Source organism: Pristiophorus japonicus, chromosome 2 (genome assembly GCF_044704955.1).
Source record: "Pristiophorus japonicus isolate sPriJap1 chromosome 2, sPriJap1.hap1, whole genome shotgun sequence".
NCBI lineage: Eukaryota > Metazoa > Chordata > Chondrichthyes > Pristiophoridae > Pristiophorus > Pristiophorus japonicus.
In genome coordinates, this window is record NC_091978.1 from 6,948,386 (window position 1) to 6,968,367 (window position 19,982).

Consider the following 19,982-nt stretch of genomic DNA (forward strand, 5'->3'; position numbering starts at 1 on the left):
ATGAGGAGGCAAAATGTGCAGAGTCTCAGAAGATTTAATTTGCGACTGTGGTTCAGTTGTGGTAGAGGCAGAAATCTGATTGGGGAGATTCAAACATGGAGTTACAGTAAAGAGGGGCATGGATTTAGAAGGAGACAAGTTCACAAAATTTAGAGAGGAAAGCAAGATTGGAGGGAGTGGTAGTTTGCAAGGATAGAGGGGCAGAGAGAGTTTTTTATTCAGGAGGGTGATAATGGCAGTTTTGAAAGGGGAGGAGAGGGAGAACCATTTAGAATGTCAGATAGCCATAGGAGCCAGGAAGCAAAGTTGGGTGGCCACCGGTTTACTGGGAATGGGTTAAGCGAGCAAGAGATGGATTTCATGGACGAGCCGAGCTTGGAGGAGACATGTGGGAAGATGAAAGAGAAACTAGATCGGGGCTAGAGCAAGGGGGGAACATGGAATAGGTTTGGCTTGGCGTGCAAGGGAAAAGAGAAGCAGAAGATATAGTTGAATGGATGGTCTCAATCTTAGTGATAAAGAAAACGATGAGTACCTCGCACTTGGAGGTGAGGGTGGAGGGTGCAGGGGAGAGCATTAAGGAAACTGTTCATAGTGGAGAAAAGAAACCAAGGTTTACCTTTGCATAAATGTGTGTGTATTTTAAAAAAGGTGATTTGGTTCTGATCATCAATGAGGCAGGCAATGTCCCTGTGGTGCTCACCAGTCACGCATCTCAAGAATGGGTTCAAATAAAGTCATGCAGCATGCATCGTCAATTGTAGCTTTCATAAGGATGCAGTGGAAGCAAAGGTTAGGGAAGGGAAGAGGTCACTGGGATCTCATTGACTTGGTAATTACATCAAGGGATTTACTCAAGTTACAAGCCTATAGATACTCACAATTGGGGTCCCAAAAGGAATATAACCTGCAAGAAAGAGATAGTCAGGCATTAGAACATTTTTCATCATCAGTTCTACATCCTGTCCTTGCTTTTCCATCTTTCAATTCCTATGGATTCTTCCAATGCCTATGGATTCTCAACTCTAAGCTTTTGAAATAAATCAAGAGTGCAGGATCATCTGAACCACAAACTCCTTCTCCCACTCACAAACATTGTCAGTCTGCAACCTGCCAGCAGCTGCTGTACGTTTGCCGCTCATACAGAGCACGCTGCACTGGCATGCAGTGATCGGAGGGCTGCTGCATCACCTGAGCAATGTTACATTCTGAAGTTACCGCACCCTCCATTTTTACACTCCGCATTTTGATCGAGTACTTTGCTCCTTTTCTCACCACCAGACAGGAGGCATGGACCTCTTGCTATGATACAGTCCGTGGGCATTGGAGCTCACCTGACTGACCATTGTTCAGACGGGAGAATGGCCAGTGAATGTCCACAAGCTATGGCCCACCGCGGAAGGGCATCAGTAAAGCACAGTGCGGACCTCAGCCGACACCAACCACGTTAATTGACATAGCTTGAACTAAAATAGCAGTTGCGGCAACGTCATGCAAACACATTAAATATTCAGCTGCTAATTTCAGAGGTATTTCGAGAATCAATCATAGAAATTTATGGCACAGGAGGCCATTCGGCCCATCGTGTCTGCGCCAGTCGAAAAAGATCTATCCAGCCTAATTGCACTTTCCAGCTCTTGGTCCGTAGCCTTGATGCCAGCAAATCCTGAGTGAGTATAATAGATTTGTTGGATGGAAGCTTCTATATCAAACACGTAGCATGTTGTCCTCATCTGGTATAGATAGATCATGGCTGCCCATATCTCCAAGAAACAAGGAATACCAGTGTGGTGATTCAATATCATTTCACTGACATTTTTAATCAGCAAAATTTGATTTCAAGAAAGGGTTACTAAGCTTTTACTACAGGATCGCGGCTCAATATCTGACTGCTCCAGGCAAATTCATTGTTTCATTTTTTTTTTAATTCATTTTTGGGATGTAGGCAAGGCCAGCATTTATTGTCCATACCTAATTGCCCCTCGAGAAGGTGGTGATGACCCACCTTGAACCGCTGCAGTCTGTGTGGTGAAGGTGCTCCCACAGTGTTGTTAGGGAGGGAGTTCCAGGATTTTGACCCAGCGACGATGAAGAAACGGTGATATATTTCCAAGTCAGGATGGTGTGTGACTTGGAGGGGAACTTGCAGGTTATGGTGTTCCCTGCTGCCCATGTTCTTCTAGGTGGTAGAGGTTTGGTCCGAGTGCTGTTAAAGAAGCCTTGGGGAGTTGCCGCAGTGCATTTTGTAGATGGTACATACTGCAGCCACGGTGCACCGGTAGTCAAGGGAATGAATGTTGAAGGTGGTGGATGGGGTGCCAATTAAGCGGGCTCCTTTGTCCTGGATGGTGTCGAGCTTCTTGAGTGTTGTTGGAGCTGCACTCATCCAGGCAAGTGGAGAGTATTCCATCACACTCCTGACTTGTGCCTTGTAGATGGTGGAAAGGCTTTGGGGAGTCAGGAGGTGAGACACTCGCTGACGGCCTTGCTCGGTGAGTTGAACTGACTGTGCAGTGCCCCAGAACAAGCTACTACTTCCTCAAATGCCCCTCCCCTGAGGGAGTGTGTGCATGTCTGAGCAAGGAGAGCCCAGTAAAATGAATCAGACCATACCTGTCACAGCCAATGAGAGTTACCCATAATGTGAGGCTTGGAGAGCAAAGGGAGATTTCCTCTGGGTCATGGTCTGGCAGGCTGTAGGGTGGAAGACATCTATGCTTTATTTCCACGATCCCGGAGTGAGTACCAAGAATACTCTGTATAAACTGGCACCCTGGCTGCCTTGAGCAGTACTGTCCCAAGAGGTGCCACGACTGAGCTGGGTGATCTGCTTCTGAGAGGAATCCCATGCTGCTAGGAGAATACTTACCTCCGTGGAAGAACATAAGAAATAGGAGCAGGAGTAGGCCATACGGCCCCTCGAGCCTGCTCCACCATTTAATATGATCATGGCTGATCCGATCATGGACTTAGCTCCACTTCCTGCCCTTAATTTAACTTCGAACAATGTCTCAGTGCTGCTGAACCTTCAGCAATGAAGGATGTACAGCAACAACAACTTGCATGTACATAGTGACGCTAATGTAGTAATGAATCCCAAGGCACGTCACTGGGGCGTTATCAAACAAAGTTTGGCACCAAGCCACATATGGAGATATTAGGGCAGATGACCAGAAGTTCGGTCAAAGAGGTAGGTTTTAAGAAGTGTCTTAAAGGAGGAACAAGAGGGAGAGAGACGGAATGGTTTAGGGAGGGAATTGCAGAGCTTGGGGCCTCGGCAGCTGAAGGCATGACCACCGACTGTGGACCGATGAAAATCGGTCCCAGATGCTGGGTATTGGGCAGCGTCAGGCCAACAGAAAGGCACCAGTATAAACCAGTCTTCACATCCTTACTACAGTGTTTGTTTAGCACCAATCGGTGCTGCAGTGTGATTCCCAGTGCCTGGCTTGGTGTGATTGGATTTCATTGCTTGTCTGTTTTATTCTGAACAATGCCTCGATAAGTAAACATCCTGAACTCACAGCAATTTGGCAAGCTGCTGTACTCGAGAGTAACACTAGGGGTCAGTGTTTTAAAGGAGACAGTGGAACTGAAATTACCGCTTTCTATAAGGCCTGTGGCCACCTGAAAGCAGCGGCCTAGGGTCGGTGCGGACTGGCTGTCGAGTCTCTGCGGAGGGGCCGCTATTTTAGATATCGCCCTTCTTCAGTTTTGGAGCAGTGTAGGGGTCCGCCCCACCTGTTTTCCCGCCATGGCGTGCATGAGCCGACCCCTCACCGACCGGCTGGAAATTTCCCCTTTCGAAAATTGCCTCGTGTGAGCAGAGCCGCCGCCGGTCAGTGCCACTGACGGCTTTTGCTGTCGGTACCCTTTCTGTGACCGGTGACTCCCATCTTATTTACATTTTTGTCGGATGACTTCAAGGTTGGGTCGACAATTATGGCCGCGGGTTCAGCCAGGCCGCCAACGGGCAGCCAAGCACCCACTCCTGGGTGACAGGCCGCTGGCCCGGCCAAAAAGGTCCCTGGTGGCCCAGTGTTTTGCACTAAAGTGGCTGCAGAGTTCGCAGCGGCCCTCCCCTTTCACTGATAGGGAGACACGTCGTGGCGCGCCAGCGCGATGACATCATCAACGCGGCGCCGATGACTTGCATCGTCGGCCACACGATACATCCCGCTGGTGGCAACTACTCCGACCCGAACTCACGTTTGTCCCGATAATGAAACCAATGCCACCCCGCTCCAAAAAATTTCTCCGCATTGGCCAACCCATGCAATTGCGGCCCCAGCAACTCTAGAGGTCAGAGTGTTAAAGGGGACAGTAACACTAGGGGTCAGAAAGTTAAACGGGACAGAAACTCTCGGTCAGTGTTAAAGGGGACAGTAACTCTGGGTCATAAGAACATAAGAATTAGGAACAGGAGTAGGCCATCTAGCTCCTCGAGCCTGCTCCGCCATTCAACAAGATCATGGCTGATCTGGCCGTGGACTCAGCTCCACTTACCCGCCCGCTCCCCGTAACCCTTAATTCCCTTATTGGTTAAAAATCTATCTGTGACTTGAATACATTCAATGAGCTAGCCTCAACTGCTTCCTTGGGCAGAGAATTCCACAGATTCACAATCCTCTGGGAGAAGAAATTCCTTCTCAACTCGGTTTTAAATTGGCTCCCCCATATTTTGAGGCCGTGCCCCCTAGTTCTAGTTTCCCCGACCAGTGGAAACAACCTCTCTGCCTCTATCTTGTCTATCCCTTTCATTATTTTAAATGTTTCTATAAGATCACCCCTCATCCTTCTGAACTCCAACGAGTAAAGACCCAGTCTACTCAATCTATCATAAGGTAACCCACTCATCTCCGGAATCAGCCTAGTGAATCGTCTCTGTACCCCCTTCAAAGCTAGTATATCCTTCCTTAAGTAAGGTGACCAAAACTGCACGCAGTACTCCAGCTGCGGCCTCACCAATACCCTATACAGTTGCAGCAGGACCTGCCTGCTTTTGTACTCCATCCCTCTCGCAATGAAGGCCAACATTCCATTCGCCTTCCTGATTACCTGCTGCACCTGCAAACTAACTTTTTGGGATTCATGCACAAGGACCCCCAGGTCCCTCTGCACCGCAGCATGTTGTAATTTCTCCCCATTCAAATAATATTCCCTTTTACTGTTTTTTTTTTTTCCCCCCCAAGGTGGATGACCTCACACTTTCCGACATTGTATTCCATCTGCCAAACCTTCGCCCATTCGCTTAACCTATCCAAATCTCTTTGCAGCCTCTCTGTGTCCTCGACACAACCAGCTTTCCCACTAATCTTTGTCATCTGCAAATTTTGTTACACTACACTCTGTCCCCTCTTCCAGGTCATCTATGTATATTGTAAACATTTGTGGTCCCGGCACCGATCCCTGTGGCACACCACTAACCACCGATTTCCAACCCGAAAAGGACCCATTTATCCCGACTCTCTGCTTTCTGTTCGCCAGCCAATTCTCTATCCATGCTAATACATTTCCTCTGACTCCGCGTATCTTTATCTTCTGCAGTAACCTTTTGTGTGGCACCTTATCGAATGACTTTTGGAAATCTAAATACACCACATCCATCGGTACACCTCTATCCACCATGCTTGTTATATCCTCAAAGAATTCCAGTAAATTAGTTGAACATGATTTCCCCTTCATGAATCCATGTTGCATCTGCTTGATTGCACTATTCCTATCTAGATGTCCCGCTATTTCTTCCTTAATGATAGTTTCAAGCATTTTCCCCACTACAGATGTTAAACTAGCCGGCCTATAGTTACATGCCTTTTGTCTGCCCTCTTTGTTTTTAAAAAAAGAGGCGTTACATTAGCTGCTTTCCAATCCGCTGGTATCTCCCCAGAGTCCAGAGAATTTTGGTAGATTATAACGAATGCATCTGTTATAACTTCCGCCATATCTTTTAATACCCTGGGATGCATTTCATCAGGACCAGGGGACTTGTCTACCTTGAGTCCCATTGGCCTGTCCAGCACTACCTCCCTCGTGATAATGATTGTCTCAAGGTCCTCCCTTCCCACATTCCCGTGACCAGCAATTTTTGGCATGGTTTGTGTGTCTTCCACTGTGAAGACCGAAGCAAAATAATTGTTTAAGGTCTCAGCCATTTCCACATTTCCCATTATTAAATCCCCCTTCTCATCTTCTAAGGGACCAACATTTACTTTTGTCACTCTTTTCCATTTTATATATCTGTAAAAGCTTTTACTATCTATTTTTATGTTTTGCACAAGTTTACTTTCGTAATCTATCTTTCCTTTCTTTATTGCTTTCTTAGTCATTCTTTGCTGTCGTTTAAAATTCTCCCAATCTTCTAGTTTCCCACTAACCTTGGCCACCTTATACACATTGGTTTTTAATTTGATACTCTCCTTTATTTCCTTGGTTATCCCTTCTCTTACCTCCCTTCTTTTTCACTGGAATATATTTTTGTTGAGCACTATGAAAGAGCGCCTTAAAAGTTCTCCACTGTTCCTCAATTGTGCCACCGCTTAGTCTGTGTTCCCAGTCTACTTTAGCCAACTCTGCCCTCATCCCACTGTTGTCCCCACTGGGTCAGAGTGTTAAAGGGGACAGTAACTCTAGGGGTCAGTAACACTCGGGTCAGAGTGTTATAGGGGACAGTGACTCTTGGGGTCAGAGTGTTATAGGGGACAGTGACTCTTGGGGTCAGTGTGTTAAAGGGGACAGTAACTCTAGGGTCAGAGTGTTAAAGGGGACAGTAACTCTAGGGGTCAGAGTGTTAAAGGGGTCAATGTGTGTGTTCAAACTCTGCTCTCCTACTATACATTAATAACTCCTCCCTCACTCAAGCTGTCCCATGTGTACCAGACTACAGCAACAGCAGCTTTTGCTGCTGCCCAGGGAGTGTGACTTCCACCAGCAAGGGGGCGCCTGTCCCGCAGTCTCTTCAGTCCTCGCTCAGATGTGAATCAGCATCCTGCTCCATCACTGAGCAATATGTTAAACATTGCCAAAAGACAGTGCTGACAGCAGCATCTCTGCTAAACATCAAACAATTACAAGGAACTTCAACACATATTAACTTGTTTTTTTCCTTCAGTGCCACTTTTCTTGGAGTATTTTCAGTTCACTGTGAAAAGAATTGACCCATAGAAATTTACAGCATTAAAGTGTATTCGGCACATCGTATCTACACCAGTTCTTTCCTGTATCAATTCCAAACTAATCCCATTGCCCCGTATCAATCCCGAACGAATCCCACTGCCCCACTCTCCCCCCATAGTCCTGTATCAATCCCAAACCAATCCCACTGCCCCACTCTTGCCCCATAGCCCTGTATCAATCCCACTGCCCCACTCTCCCCCCATAGTCCTGTATCAATCCCAAACCAATCCCACTGCCCCACTCTTGCCCCATAGCCCTGTATCAATCCCACTGCCCCACTCTCCCCCCATAGTCCTGTATCAATCCCAAACCAATCCCACTGCCCCACTCTTGCCCCATAGCCCTGTATCAATCCCACTGCCCCACTCTCCCCCCATAGTCCTGTATCAATTCCAAACCAATCCCACTGCCCCACTCTTGCCCCATAGCCCTGTATCAATCCCAAACTAATCCCACTGCCCCGCTCTTGCCCCATAGCCCTGTATCAATCCCGAACGAATCCCACTGCCCCACTCTTGCCCCGTATCAATTCCAAACTAATCCCACTGCCCCGCTCTTGCCCCATAGCCCTGTATCAATCCCGAACGAATCCCATTGCCCCGTTCTCTCCCCACATGTGTGTGGGGGGGGGGGGGGGAAAGAGGCGGAGCAAGCAATAATTTGGAACAAGGATGGGGGGGTGGTTGCATCTGATCAAAGCAGCCTGCTCTCACACATTTCCAAAGAACACCGCTACCAATGGGACTGTGCCCTCAGGCAGGGAGTAGCGGTTGGCACGGAGTCACAGAAGGGAAAATATTTACTTTAAAAATAAGGACGGCAAGAATGGAAATAGCTGTTATAAAATACATTTTAAAAATACCTGACATCCTGAATGGTATCAAAATCTTCTCGTTGGTGTCTGGGTGCAAAATAGCCTGGAAGCAAATAAAAATATAAAGTTCACTCTATTGGAAGTGTTAGCATTAGTGTTTTCTCAGAAGAATCATTCAACACTTAGAGTCGGTTCCAACGCCGTCGCAGCCTTTATTAACGCTAGCGGGGAGGAAATCACAAGACTGAGTCCAGGCTTCTCTCCACAGAACAAAGGGTTACATGCACTTTTATATGTTTCACAACAGTTACAAACAGTTTACTACAGTTACACAGCCCATCACGGCTGGACACAAGCCAAATCACAACGATTATAGATTACATATAGGTTCTTTTAACCCAATAGAATTCCCCTGGTGCCTCAGGAACCATATGTTCGGTTATTGTCAGCTCGGGCTGATTGATGACTTTGTTACAGGAGATAGGTTCTCTCCCTATTTCTTTCTTCTTGGAGAAATAATTGGTTTATAACCTTGTTTACAGGAGATGGGTTCTCTTATCTCTTTCTTCCTGGGGAATTAATTGGTTTATGACCTTGTTTACAGGAGATGGGTTCTCTCCTCATTATTCTTATCCTGCATCCAAGGCATTCCTATAGTGGGCCTCACAGGGTTATTGCTCGATCATTGAGCATTCAACAGTTCACAGCTTGACTACCTGATTTCCCATCATGCCTGGGCAGCCATTTTATGTGTGGCCACTTTAAACTTATATGCGTTTAGATATATCTAGCAGGTGCCTAATGCCTAGTGTTCTGGTATATTCTAAAGGTGCCTACCTCCTACAACAACTCCCCCTTTCGGTAAAGGGACTAGTCCTAGTCCCCTTTTAACCGACCGTTCTACCTTTATTAGATTTTTGTGCACGGCCCGGTACTCCCTGCCTCAACGTGCTGGCCAGTCACGCAGTTTCAGGAGTCCCGGTTGCTTAAATCAAATTGACAAAGGCTAAATCCTCCTGCCCCCTTATCAATACCTCCTACAACAGAAGCCTTTCAATTTGGCTGGGGAGACAGCACAAGACTGTACCACTGCGGCTCAGTGTGCTGGACCGCCCCATTGCTGTATTACGGAGCACTGGGATGTTGGTTTCTGGTCCCAGGTTTGTTCTAGTCGGTGCTGAGTTTGTTGATCTCAATCATCCCAGGAATAGTGTGTCATCTTCCCTGGGTTTTCTGATAGCGATTGTTGTCTAATGTAAATGACAAAGGGAAATCGGGAGGGGGGGGAATTGATGGTGCCCCCTCCCCCCACATCATGGTTGAATAGCTTGCTGAAACAGTCTGCCCAATCACTCGTGAAGAATGGCTATCGATCGTGAACAACTTCAGTAGGATTACAGTCTTCAAAAAAGGAGTGAAGGGCAGAAACTGCACAGGTGAATAGACAGCTTTCCAAGTACCAAGATGGCACACATGGTGTGCCAGGCACAAGTTTCATTCTCAGCCCGCCGAGTTCCTTGTTTATTGTGTGGCTGCAGGAAGGCACAGAATACAGAGACTGCATGTCCCCTGCAGGGGAAGGGGTGGTTATTCCTAGCAGAGACCCTCTTGAGCAACTTCAAATGGTTGCCAAAGTGTAGCATTGTTCTTGGCGTGGGTGCCTGCCATGCCACCCTCAACACAAGAGCGTCGTGAGCTGGAAGCATGGCTTTGGGGGTGGAAAAGGAAAATTGTGAAGAAAACCATTATACGTTACCCAGAGGCATTAGAAGAGCCTCTCAACATTTGTTTTCTATTCATCCTTGGGATGCGGGCACCCCTGGCAAGGCTGGAATTTAATGCCCATTCCTAGTTGCCATGGTTACAACAGAGTGGTTCGATAGGCCACTTCAAACAGGGATTTCAAATCACGTTGGTATGGGACTGGAGTCACATATAGGCCCAGACTGGGTAAGGACGGCAGGTTTCCTTCCCTGAAGGACATCAGAGAACCAGTTTGGTTTTTACGACAATCCGACAGCTTCATGGTCACTTTCACTTGTTTTTTTTTATTTTTAAAAACGGAGTTCAAATTCGTAAACTGCCGTGGTGGGATTTGAACTGCCATTCTCTGGATTAATAATACTGTAAATGGAAGCCAAGTTCAAGACTTCAGTTCTTCATTACTTACTTAATCCAAAACAATGGCAACATTTTCCCATAGAAGAGCAAATCAGACAGTGATCAACCACTGCCACAAACAGTTAGCTTTACAGAAGCAGGGCTTCACAAACGGTGATGAAATGTGAATTAATACAAAACACATTGAAATATTTCACATAATACAAGTGGGTGTCAAGGACAGCAGGCGCATGGGAACACCACCACCTACATGTTCCCCTCCAAGTCACACACCATCCTGACTTGGAAATATATCGGCCGTTCCTTCATCGTCGCTGGGTCACAATCCTGGAACTCCCTCCTTAACAGCACTGTGGGAGCACCTTCACCACACAGACTGTAGCGATTCACCACTACCTGCTCAAGGTCAATTCGGGATGGGCAATAAATGCTGGCCTTGCCAGCGACACCAGGATCGCATGAACAAAAAATGTATTATTTATAAACTTGTACAATATTTTAGGATTACCGAAAGAAGAAAAATTTACCTGTCGAATCTTCTGTGCCTCCCAAAGCTAAAATTGTAAAGACAAAAAAGAGAAACTGTTAGTGGCACAGTGGCCCTGGGGATCACTGCCCAGTATAGTAAAGAGAGCTTCTATTCTCAGTCTGTGCCAAAGTGATTCAGTCCAGTCGAGTCAGCGATTGGGACAGGATGAAGGAGGAGAAATCAATCAGGTGGAGGCTTAACTCCTGATTATTTTGCAGCCACCCCTGGTGAAGAGTGTATGGGGATTGACGTTAGGTGGGAACTTAAGAAATAGGAGCAGGAGTAGGCCATACGACCTCTCGAGCCTGCTCCGCCATTTAATACGATCATGGACTGATCCGATCATGGACTTAAGTCCACTTCCCTGCCCGCTCCCCATAACCCCTTATCGGTTAAGAAACTGTCTATCTCGGTCTTAAATTTATTCAATGTCCCAGCTTCCACAGCTCTCTGAGGCAGTGAATTCCACAGATTTACAACCCTCAAAGAAATTCCTCCTCATCTCAGTTTTAAATGGGTGGCCCCTTATTCTAAGATCATACCCCCTACTTCTAGTCTCTCCCATCAGTGGAAACATCCTCTCTGCATCCACCTTGTCAAGCCCCCTCATAATCTTATACGTCTCGATAAGCTCACCTCTCATTCTTCTGAATTCCAATGAGTAGAGGCCCAACCTCCTCAACCTTTCCTCATAAGTCAATCCCCTCATCTCCGGAATCAACCGAGTGAACTTTCTCTGAACTGCCTCCAAAGCAAGTATATCCTTTCATAAATATGGAAACCAAAACTGCACGCAGTATTCCAGGTGTGGCCTCACCAATACCCTGTACAACTGTAGCAGGACTTCCTTGTGAGGACAAGATGCAGCTCAACTCGACACCCCAGGAGTTAGTGGAGGCACCTCGCTGCCAGATAGGGATCAGTCAACACCTCAGATTGCAAGGTAGTTATGTTTCACCAGCGAACCGAGGGTAAGGGCTCAAGGCCCACCCAGCGCAGAACACCATCAGGGGAGAATGGATTAGATGAGAAGAGGAAGCAGGGGGAAGAGATGTCGGCAAGCTTGCGTTTCAGAAACCCTGTAAGTTTATTGGAGGAGAGAAAAAGACAGAGGAAGGCGAGGAGTTCCACAGTTTCGAGGTCCTGAAAAGGGTGGATTCGCGCAAGGCTCGAGTGGCAAACATGGGCGGAACTTTCAACTTCAGTGAGAGCGTGAGATGGGCAGTAGCGGGTCAGCTGCCCATTATACACCCCGACTGAATATTCTTTCCATTGAGGTCCCGCTGCAGTAGAAAGTATTGCCTGGGGTTGAAATCGGTCTTCTACGAAAGGGCAAAAGAACATGTTGGAAAAGAAAAATCGGGCGTTGGAGGAAAAGCCCTGCCGATTCGCCATCGACTGTCTCCAGCTGTCACCAAAGATAATTTAAGAACATAAGAATTAGGAGCAGGAGTAGGCCATACGGCCCCTCGAGCCTGCTCCGCATTCAATAAGATCATGGCTGATCTTCGAACTCAAACTTTCCCGCCCGATCCCCATATCCCTAGATTCCCCTCGAGACCAAAAATCTATCTATCTCAGCCTTGAATATACTCAACAACTGAGCATCCCACGCAGTACAGCCAGCCTTTCCACTACCTTGGGGCCGCAAATGCATGGGGCGGCCAAGCTGGAGAAATTCAGCACTTGGTGCTTGTTTTTGGAGCGGTGCGGAAGTGAGGGCAGAGTGACTGATGCTGCAAGGCGCTGATGACATTATGTTGGCATGTCACAACTCAAGAACATACGAACTAGGAGCAGGAGGCGGCCATTTGACCCCTCGAGCCTGCTCCGCCATTCAATAAGATCATGGCTGATCTGATCACGGACTCAGCTCCACTTCCCTGCCCGCTCTCCATAACCCTTTACTCCCTTACCGCTCAAAAATCTGTCTATCTCCACCTTAAATATATTCAATGACCCAGCCTCCACAGCTCTCTGGGGCAGAGAGTTACATAGATTTATAACCCTCAGAAAAAATTTCTGTGCCCTAGTTTTAGTTTCCCCTATGAGTGGAAATATCCTCTCTGCAGCCACCTTATCGAGCCCTCTCATTAACTTATATGTTTCAATAAGATCACCTTATTCTTCTGAACTCCAATGAGTATAAGCCCAACCTACTCAACCTATCCTCATAAGTCAACCCCCCTCATCTCCGGAATCAACCTAGTGAACCTTCTCTGAACAGCCTCCAATGCAAGTATATCCTTCCTAAATACGGAGACCAAAACTGCACGCAGTACTCTAGGTGTGGCCTCACCAATACCCTGTACAGTTGTAGGACTTCTCTGCTTTTATACTCTATCCCTCTTGCAATAAAGGCCAACATTCCATTTGCCTTCCTGATTACTTGCTGTACCTGCATGCTAACTTTTTGTGTTTCATTCACAAGGACCTCCAGGTCCCTCTGTACTGTAGCACTTTGCAATTTTTCTCCATTTAAATTACAATTTGCTTTTCTATTTTTCCTGCCAAAGTGGATAGAAATATAGAAATTTACAGCGCAGAAGGAGGCCATTCCGGCCCATTGTGTCCGCGCCGACCAACAAAGAGCTACATGGCCCTCAGTCAGCAGCCCTAAAGGTTACATATAAACCTATGAACAATGACGGAAAGGCAAAGAGCACCCAGCCTAATCAATCTGTCTCACCACAACTGCGACGCTTCTTATACTAAAACATTCTATACTCCACCCCAACCGGAGCCATGAGATCTCCTGGGAGAGGCAAAAACCAGATTAAAAACCCAGGCCAATTTAGGGAGAAAAAAATCTGGGAAAATTCCTCTTCAACCCATCCAGACGATTGACACTAGTCCAGGAGATCACCCTGGCCGTATTAGATTCCCTGCAGTACTTACCATCGTATCTGCGCCAGCCAACAAGAGGTTATCCAGTCTAATCCTAATTACCAGCTCTAGGTCTGTAACCCTGCAGGTTATGGCACTTCAAGTGCCCATCCAACCATCTCTTAAATGTGGTGAGGGTTTCTGCATCCACCACTCTTCCAGGCAGTGAGTTCCAGACCCCCACAACCCTCTGCGTGAAGAAGCTTCCCCTCAAATCCCCCAGCTAAGATTCATCATTCCAGACAAGCACTCAGAGTTCCCTTTGTTCATCTACACTTCTAAGTGGCCGACAGTTTAATGTGTATACCCTTTCCTTGTTAGCTCTCCCCAAGTGTGACCTCACACTTCTCCGAATTAAATTCCATTTGCCATATTCTGCCCACTTGACCAGTAGATTGATATCCTCCTGCAATCCATGACTTTTCTCTTCAATATCAACCACACAGCCAAATTTAGTGTCATTTGCAAACATCTTAATCATACATTCAAATCTAGATCATTGATGTATACCACAAAAAACAAGGGACCCAGTACTGAGCCCTGCGGAACCTCACTGGAAACATCCATCAACCATTACTCTTTGTTTTATGTATGCAACCCTATGTAACCTGTATCATACTGCCACCAGACGGCATACCTGTTGGAGTCCAAAGGGATCCCAGCATCCCTTGGGAGCACTGTATATAAGCAGTACCGTGCTGTACCAGCACTCTGGAGTTTGAATAAAGGAGCCAAGGTCACACTTACTCATGTCTACAGTACTCAGTTAGATTATTTTATGAACACAACAACTGGCGATGAGATAACGAACAATCACGCGAAAATGCAGAGAACTGTTCGTATCCTGGAGAAATTCTCAGAAGGGGACGATTGGGAGGCCTTCGTGGAGCGACTCGACCAATACTTCGTGGCCAACGAGCTGGAAGTGGATGAGAATGCGTAACGAAGGGCGATCCTCCTCACCGTCTGTGGGGCAACAACCTGTGGCCTCATGAAGAATCTTCCAGCTCCGGTGAAACCAACAACCAAATCATATGAAGAACTGTGTACGCTGGTCCGGGAGCACCCAAATCCAAAGGAAAGCATTCTGATGGCAAGGTATTGATTTTATATGTCACATTGGTCTGAAGACCAGGAAGCAGCAAGCTACGTCGCCGAACTAAGGCGCCAACAATATAGGTAAAAAGCGGGATGAGGTCCGACAAGATAAAGCTTCTATATTTATGTGAAGAGAAAAAGATTAGTGAAGACCAACATAGGTCCATTGCAGTCAGAATCAGGTGAATTTATAATGGGAAACAAAGAAATGGCAGACCAATTGAACAAATACTTTGTATCTGTCTTCACTAAGGAAGTCACAAATAACCTTCCAGAAATACTAGGAGTTCATAGAAACATAGAAAATAGGTGCAGGAGCAGGCCATTCGGCCCTTCTAGCCTGCACCGCCATTCAATGAGTTCATGGCTGAACATGAAACTTCAGTACCCCCTTCCTGCTTTCTCGCCATAACCCTTGAGCCCCCGAGTAGTAAGGACTTCATCTAACTCCCTTTTGAATATATTTAGTGAATTGGCCTCAACTACTTTCTGTGGTAGAGAATTCCACAGGTTCACCACTCTCTGGGTGAAGAAGTTTCTCCTCATCTCGGTCCTAAATGGCTTACCCCTTATCCTCAGACTGTGACCCCTGGTTCTGGACTTCCCCAACATTGGGAACATTCTTCCTGCATCTAACCTGTCTAAACCCATCAGAATTTTAAACATTTCCATGAGGTCCCCTCTCATTCTTCTGAACTCCAGTGAATACAAGCCCAGTTGATCCAGTCTTTCTTGATAGGTCAGTCCCACCATCCCGGGAATCAGTCTGGTGAATCTTCGCTGCACTCCCTCAATAGCAAGAATGTCCTTCCTCAAGTTAGGAGACCAAAACTGTACACAATACTCCAGGTGTGGCCTCACCAAGGCCCTATACAACTGTAGCAACACCTCCCTGCCTCTGTACTCAAATCCCCTCGCTATGAAGGCCAACATGCCATTTGCTTTCTTAACCACCTGCTGTACCTGCATGCCAACCTTCAATGACTGATGTACCATGACACCCAGGTCTCGTTGCACCTTCCCTTTTCCTAATCTGTCACCATTCAGATAATAGTCTGTCTCTCTGTTTTTACCACCAAAGTGGATAACCTCACATTTATCCACATTATACTTCATCTGCCATGCATTTGCCCACTCACCTAACCTATCCAAGTCACTCTGCAGCCTAATAGCATCCTCCTCGCAGCTCACACTGCCACCCAACTTAGTGTCATCCGCAAATTTGGAGATACTGCATTTAATCCCCTCGTCTAAATCATTAATGTACAATGTAAACAGCTGGGGCCCCAGCACAGAACCTTGCGGCACCCCACTAGTCACTGCCTGCCATTCTGAAAAGTACCCGTTTACTCCTACTCTTTGCTTCCTGTCTGACAACCAGTTCTCAATCCACGTCAGCACACTACCCCCAATCCCATGTGCTTTAACTTTGCACATTAATCTCTTGTGTGGGACCTTGTCGAAAGCCTTCTGAAAGTCCAAATATACCACATCAACTGGTTCTCCTTTGTCCACTTTACTGGAAACATCCTCAAAAAATTCCAGAAGATTTGTCAAGCATGATTTCCCTTTCACAAATCCATGCTGACTTGGACCTATCATGTCACCATTTTCCAAATGTGCTGCTATGACATCCTTAATAATTGATTCCATCATTTTACCCATTACTGATGTCAGGCTGACCGGTCTATAATTCCCTGTTTTCTCTCTCCCTCCTTTTTTAAAAAGTGGGGTTACATTGGCTACCCTCCACTCCATAGGAACTGATCCAGAGTCAATGGAATGTTGGAAAATGACTGTCAATGCATCTGCTATTTCCAAGGCCATCTCCTTAAGTTCTCTGGGATGCAGTCCATCAGGCCCTGGGGATTTATCGGCCTTCAATCCCATCAATTTCCCCAACACAATTTCCCGACTAATAAAGATTTCCCTCAGTTCCCCCTCCTTACTAGACCCTCTGACCCCTTTTATATCCGGAAGGTTGTTTGTATCCTCCTTAGTGAATACCGAACCAAAGTACTTGTTCAATTGGTCTGCCATTTCTTTGTTCCCCGTTATGACTTCCCCTGATTCTGACTGCAGGGGACCCAAGTTTGTCTTTACTAACCTTTTTCTCTTTACATACCTATAGAAACTTTTGCAATCCGCCTTAATGTTCCCTGCAAGCTTCTTCTTGTACTCCATTTTCCCTGCCCTAATCAAACCCTTTGTCCTCCTCTGCTGAGTTCTAAATTTCTCCCAGTCCCCGGGTTCGCTGCTATTTCTGGTCAATTTGTATGCCACTTCCTTGGCTTTAATACTATCCCTGATTTCCCTTGATAGCCATGGTTGAGCCACCTTCCCTTTTTTATTTTTACGCCAGACAGGAATGTACAATTGTTGTAATTCATCCATGCGGTCTCTAAATGTCTGCCATTGCCCATCCACAGTCAACCCCCCCCCCCCCCCCCCCCAAGTATAATTCGCCAATCTATCCTAGCCAATTCACACCTCATACCTTCAAAGTTACCCTTCTTTAAGTTCTGGACCATGGTCTCTGAATTAACTGTTTCATTCTCCATCCTAATGCAGAATTCCACCATATTATGGTCACTCTTCCCCAAGGGGCCTCGCACAATGAGATTGCTAATTAATCCTCTCTCATTACACAACACCCAGTCTAAGATGGCCTCCCCCCTAGTTGGTTCCTCGACATATTGGTCTAGAAAACCATCCCTTATGCACTCCAGGAAATCCTCCTCCATCGTATTGCTTCCAGTTTGGCTAGCCCAATCTATGTGCATATTAAAGTCACCCATTATAACTGCTACACCTTTATTGCATGCACCCCTAATTTCCTGTTTGATGCCCTCCCCAACATCCCTACTACTGTTTGGAGGTCTGTACACAACTCCTACTAACGTTTTTTGCCCTTTGGTGTTCTGCAGCTCTACCTATATAGATTCCACATCATCCAAGCTAATGTCTTTCCTAACTATTGCATTAATCTCCTCTTTAACCAGCAATGCTACCCCACCTCCTTTTCCTTTTATTCTATCCTTCCTGAATGTTGAGTTCCCAGCCCTGATCATCCTGGAGCCACGTCTCCGTAATCCCAATCACATCATATTTGTTAACATCTATTTGCACAGTTAATTCATCCATCTTATTGCGGATACTCATTGCATTCGAGGGTCTAGCGAAAAGGAGTAACTGAAGGAAATCCTTATTAGTCAGGAAATTGTGTTAGGGAAATTGATGGGATTGAAGGCTGATAAATCCCTAGGGCCTGATAGTCTGTATCCCAGAGTACTTAAGGAAGTGGCCCTAGAAATAGTGGATGCATTGGTCATCATTTTCCAACATGCTATTGACTCTGGATCAGTTCCTATGGACTGGAGGGTAAGCTAATGTAACACCACTTTTTAAAAAAGGAGGGGAGAGAGAAAACAGGTAATTATAGACCAGTTAGTGGGGAAAATGATGGAATCAATTACTAAAGATGAAATAGCAGCACATTTGGAAAGCAGTGATGGGATCGGTTCAGATCAGCATGGATTTATGAAAGGGAAATCATGCTGGACAAATCTTCTAGAATTTTTTTAAGGATGTAACTAGTGGAGTGGACAAGGGAGAACCAGTGGATGTGGTGTATTTGGACTTTCAAAAGGCTTTTGACAAGGTCCCACAACAGATTAGTGTGCAAAATTAAAGCACATGGTATTGGGGGTAATGTATTGACGTGGATAGAAAACTGGTTGGCAGACAGGAAGCAGAGAGTCGGAATAAACAGGTCCTTTTCAGAATGGCAGGCAGTGACCAGTGGGGTGCCGCAGGGTTCAGTGCTGGGACCCCAGCTATTTACAATATACATCAATGATTTAGATGGAGATATTGCATTCAATTCCTTCAAGTTTGCAGATGACACTAAGCTGGGTGGCAGTGTGAGCTGTGAGGAGAATGCCAAGAGGCTGCAGGGTGACTTGGACAGGTTAGGTGAGTGGGCAAATACATGGCAGATGCAGTATAATGTGGATAAATGTGAGATTATCCAATTTGGTGGCAAAAACAGGAAGACAGAATATTATCTGAATGGTGACAGATTAGGAAAAGGGGAGGTGCAACGAGACCTGGGTGTCATGGTACATCAGTCATTGAAAGTTGGCATGCAGGTACAGCAGGTAGTGAAGAAGGTAAATGGCATGTTGGCCTTCATAGCGAGAGGATTTGAGTATAGGAGCAGGGAGGTCTTACTGCAGTTGTACAGAGCCTTGGTGAGACCACACCAGGAATATTGTGTTCAGTTTTGGTCTCCTAATTTGAGGAAGGACGTTCTTGCTATTGAGGGAGTGCAGCGAAAGTTCACCAGACTGATTCCAGGGATGGCAGGACTGACATGAGGAGAGAGACTGGAAACAACTGGGCTTGTATCCATTGGAGTTTAGAAGAATAAGGAGGGGTTTTAATAGAAACATATAAAATTCTGATGGGATTGGACAGGTTAGTGGCAGGAAGAATGTTCCTGCTGCTGGAGAGTTCCAGAACCAGGGGCCACTGCCTAAGGATAAGGGGTAAGCCATTTACGACCGAGATGAGGAGAAACTTTTCACTGAGTGGTTAACCTGTGGAATTCTCTACCGCAGAAAGTTGTTCAGGCTAGTTCGTTAGATATATTCAAAAGAGAGTTAGATATGGCCTTTACGGCTAAAGGTATCAAGGGGTATGGAGAGAAAGCAGGAAAGGGGTACTGAGGTTGAATGATCAGCCATGATCTTATTGAATGGCGGTGCAGGCTTGAAGGGCCGAATGGCCTGCTCTTGCATCTAATTTCTATGTTTCGATGTTTGCAGGACATTGCGAATTCGATGGATTCCTTGAGCAACTGCCAAGAGACTAGTGCTTGGCATTGGCCATGAGGTTATCCTTCGCAAACTATTGAAACACCGAACCTGAGCAAAGCCATAAAAGTAGCCCAGTCATTTATGTCCACCAGCAATAACACCAAACAAATTTCCAGCATCGAGAGGTTTCGGCAAGTACTGTACACACAGTAACATCGTTTTCAGGCAGGAATGCATTTGGCACAATGTACACGCCGGCAGCTGCACAACCTCAGATGACCCAGAGTCTGCCATCAAACGTTAATGCGAGGAAGTTAACACCTTGTTGGTGCTGCGGAGGTGATCATTGAGCCCATCAATGCCGCTTCAAACACCGTGTGCAAAGGCTGTGGAACAATGGGACACCTCCAGCGAATGTGCAGACAAGCTGCAAACCACCACGTTGCAGAGGAGGATCGATCCATGGCGTATCAGGCTGAACTCGAGACTCGAACCGAGGAGGCAGAAATGTACGGGGTACACTCCACCACGAAATGTCCAC

At 46.4% G+C, this 19,982-nt stretch overlaps 1 protein-coding gene across 3 annotated transcripts in view; it reads right to left on the bottom strand.

Moving 5' to 3' along the window:
• LOC139235634 (sideroflexin-5-like) overlaps positions 1-19,982 on the bottom strand; it is a 223,710-nt gene that overhangs the window by 164,825 nt on the left and 38,903 nt on the right. For all 3 annotated transcript variants that reach the window (XM_070866692.1, XM_070866687.1, XM_070866700.1), the window contains exons 4-6: positions 10,636-10,662; positions 8,036-8,090; positions 882-907 (exon numbers count right to left, since the gene is read on the bottom strand). In XM_070866692.1, coding sequence (XP_070722793.1) covers positions 882-907; positions 8,036-8,090; positions 10,636-10,662 — 108 coding nt within the window. The remainder of the gene's footprint in view (positions 1-881; positions 908-8,035; positions 8,091-10,635; positions 10,663-19,982) is intronic.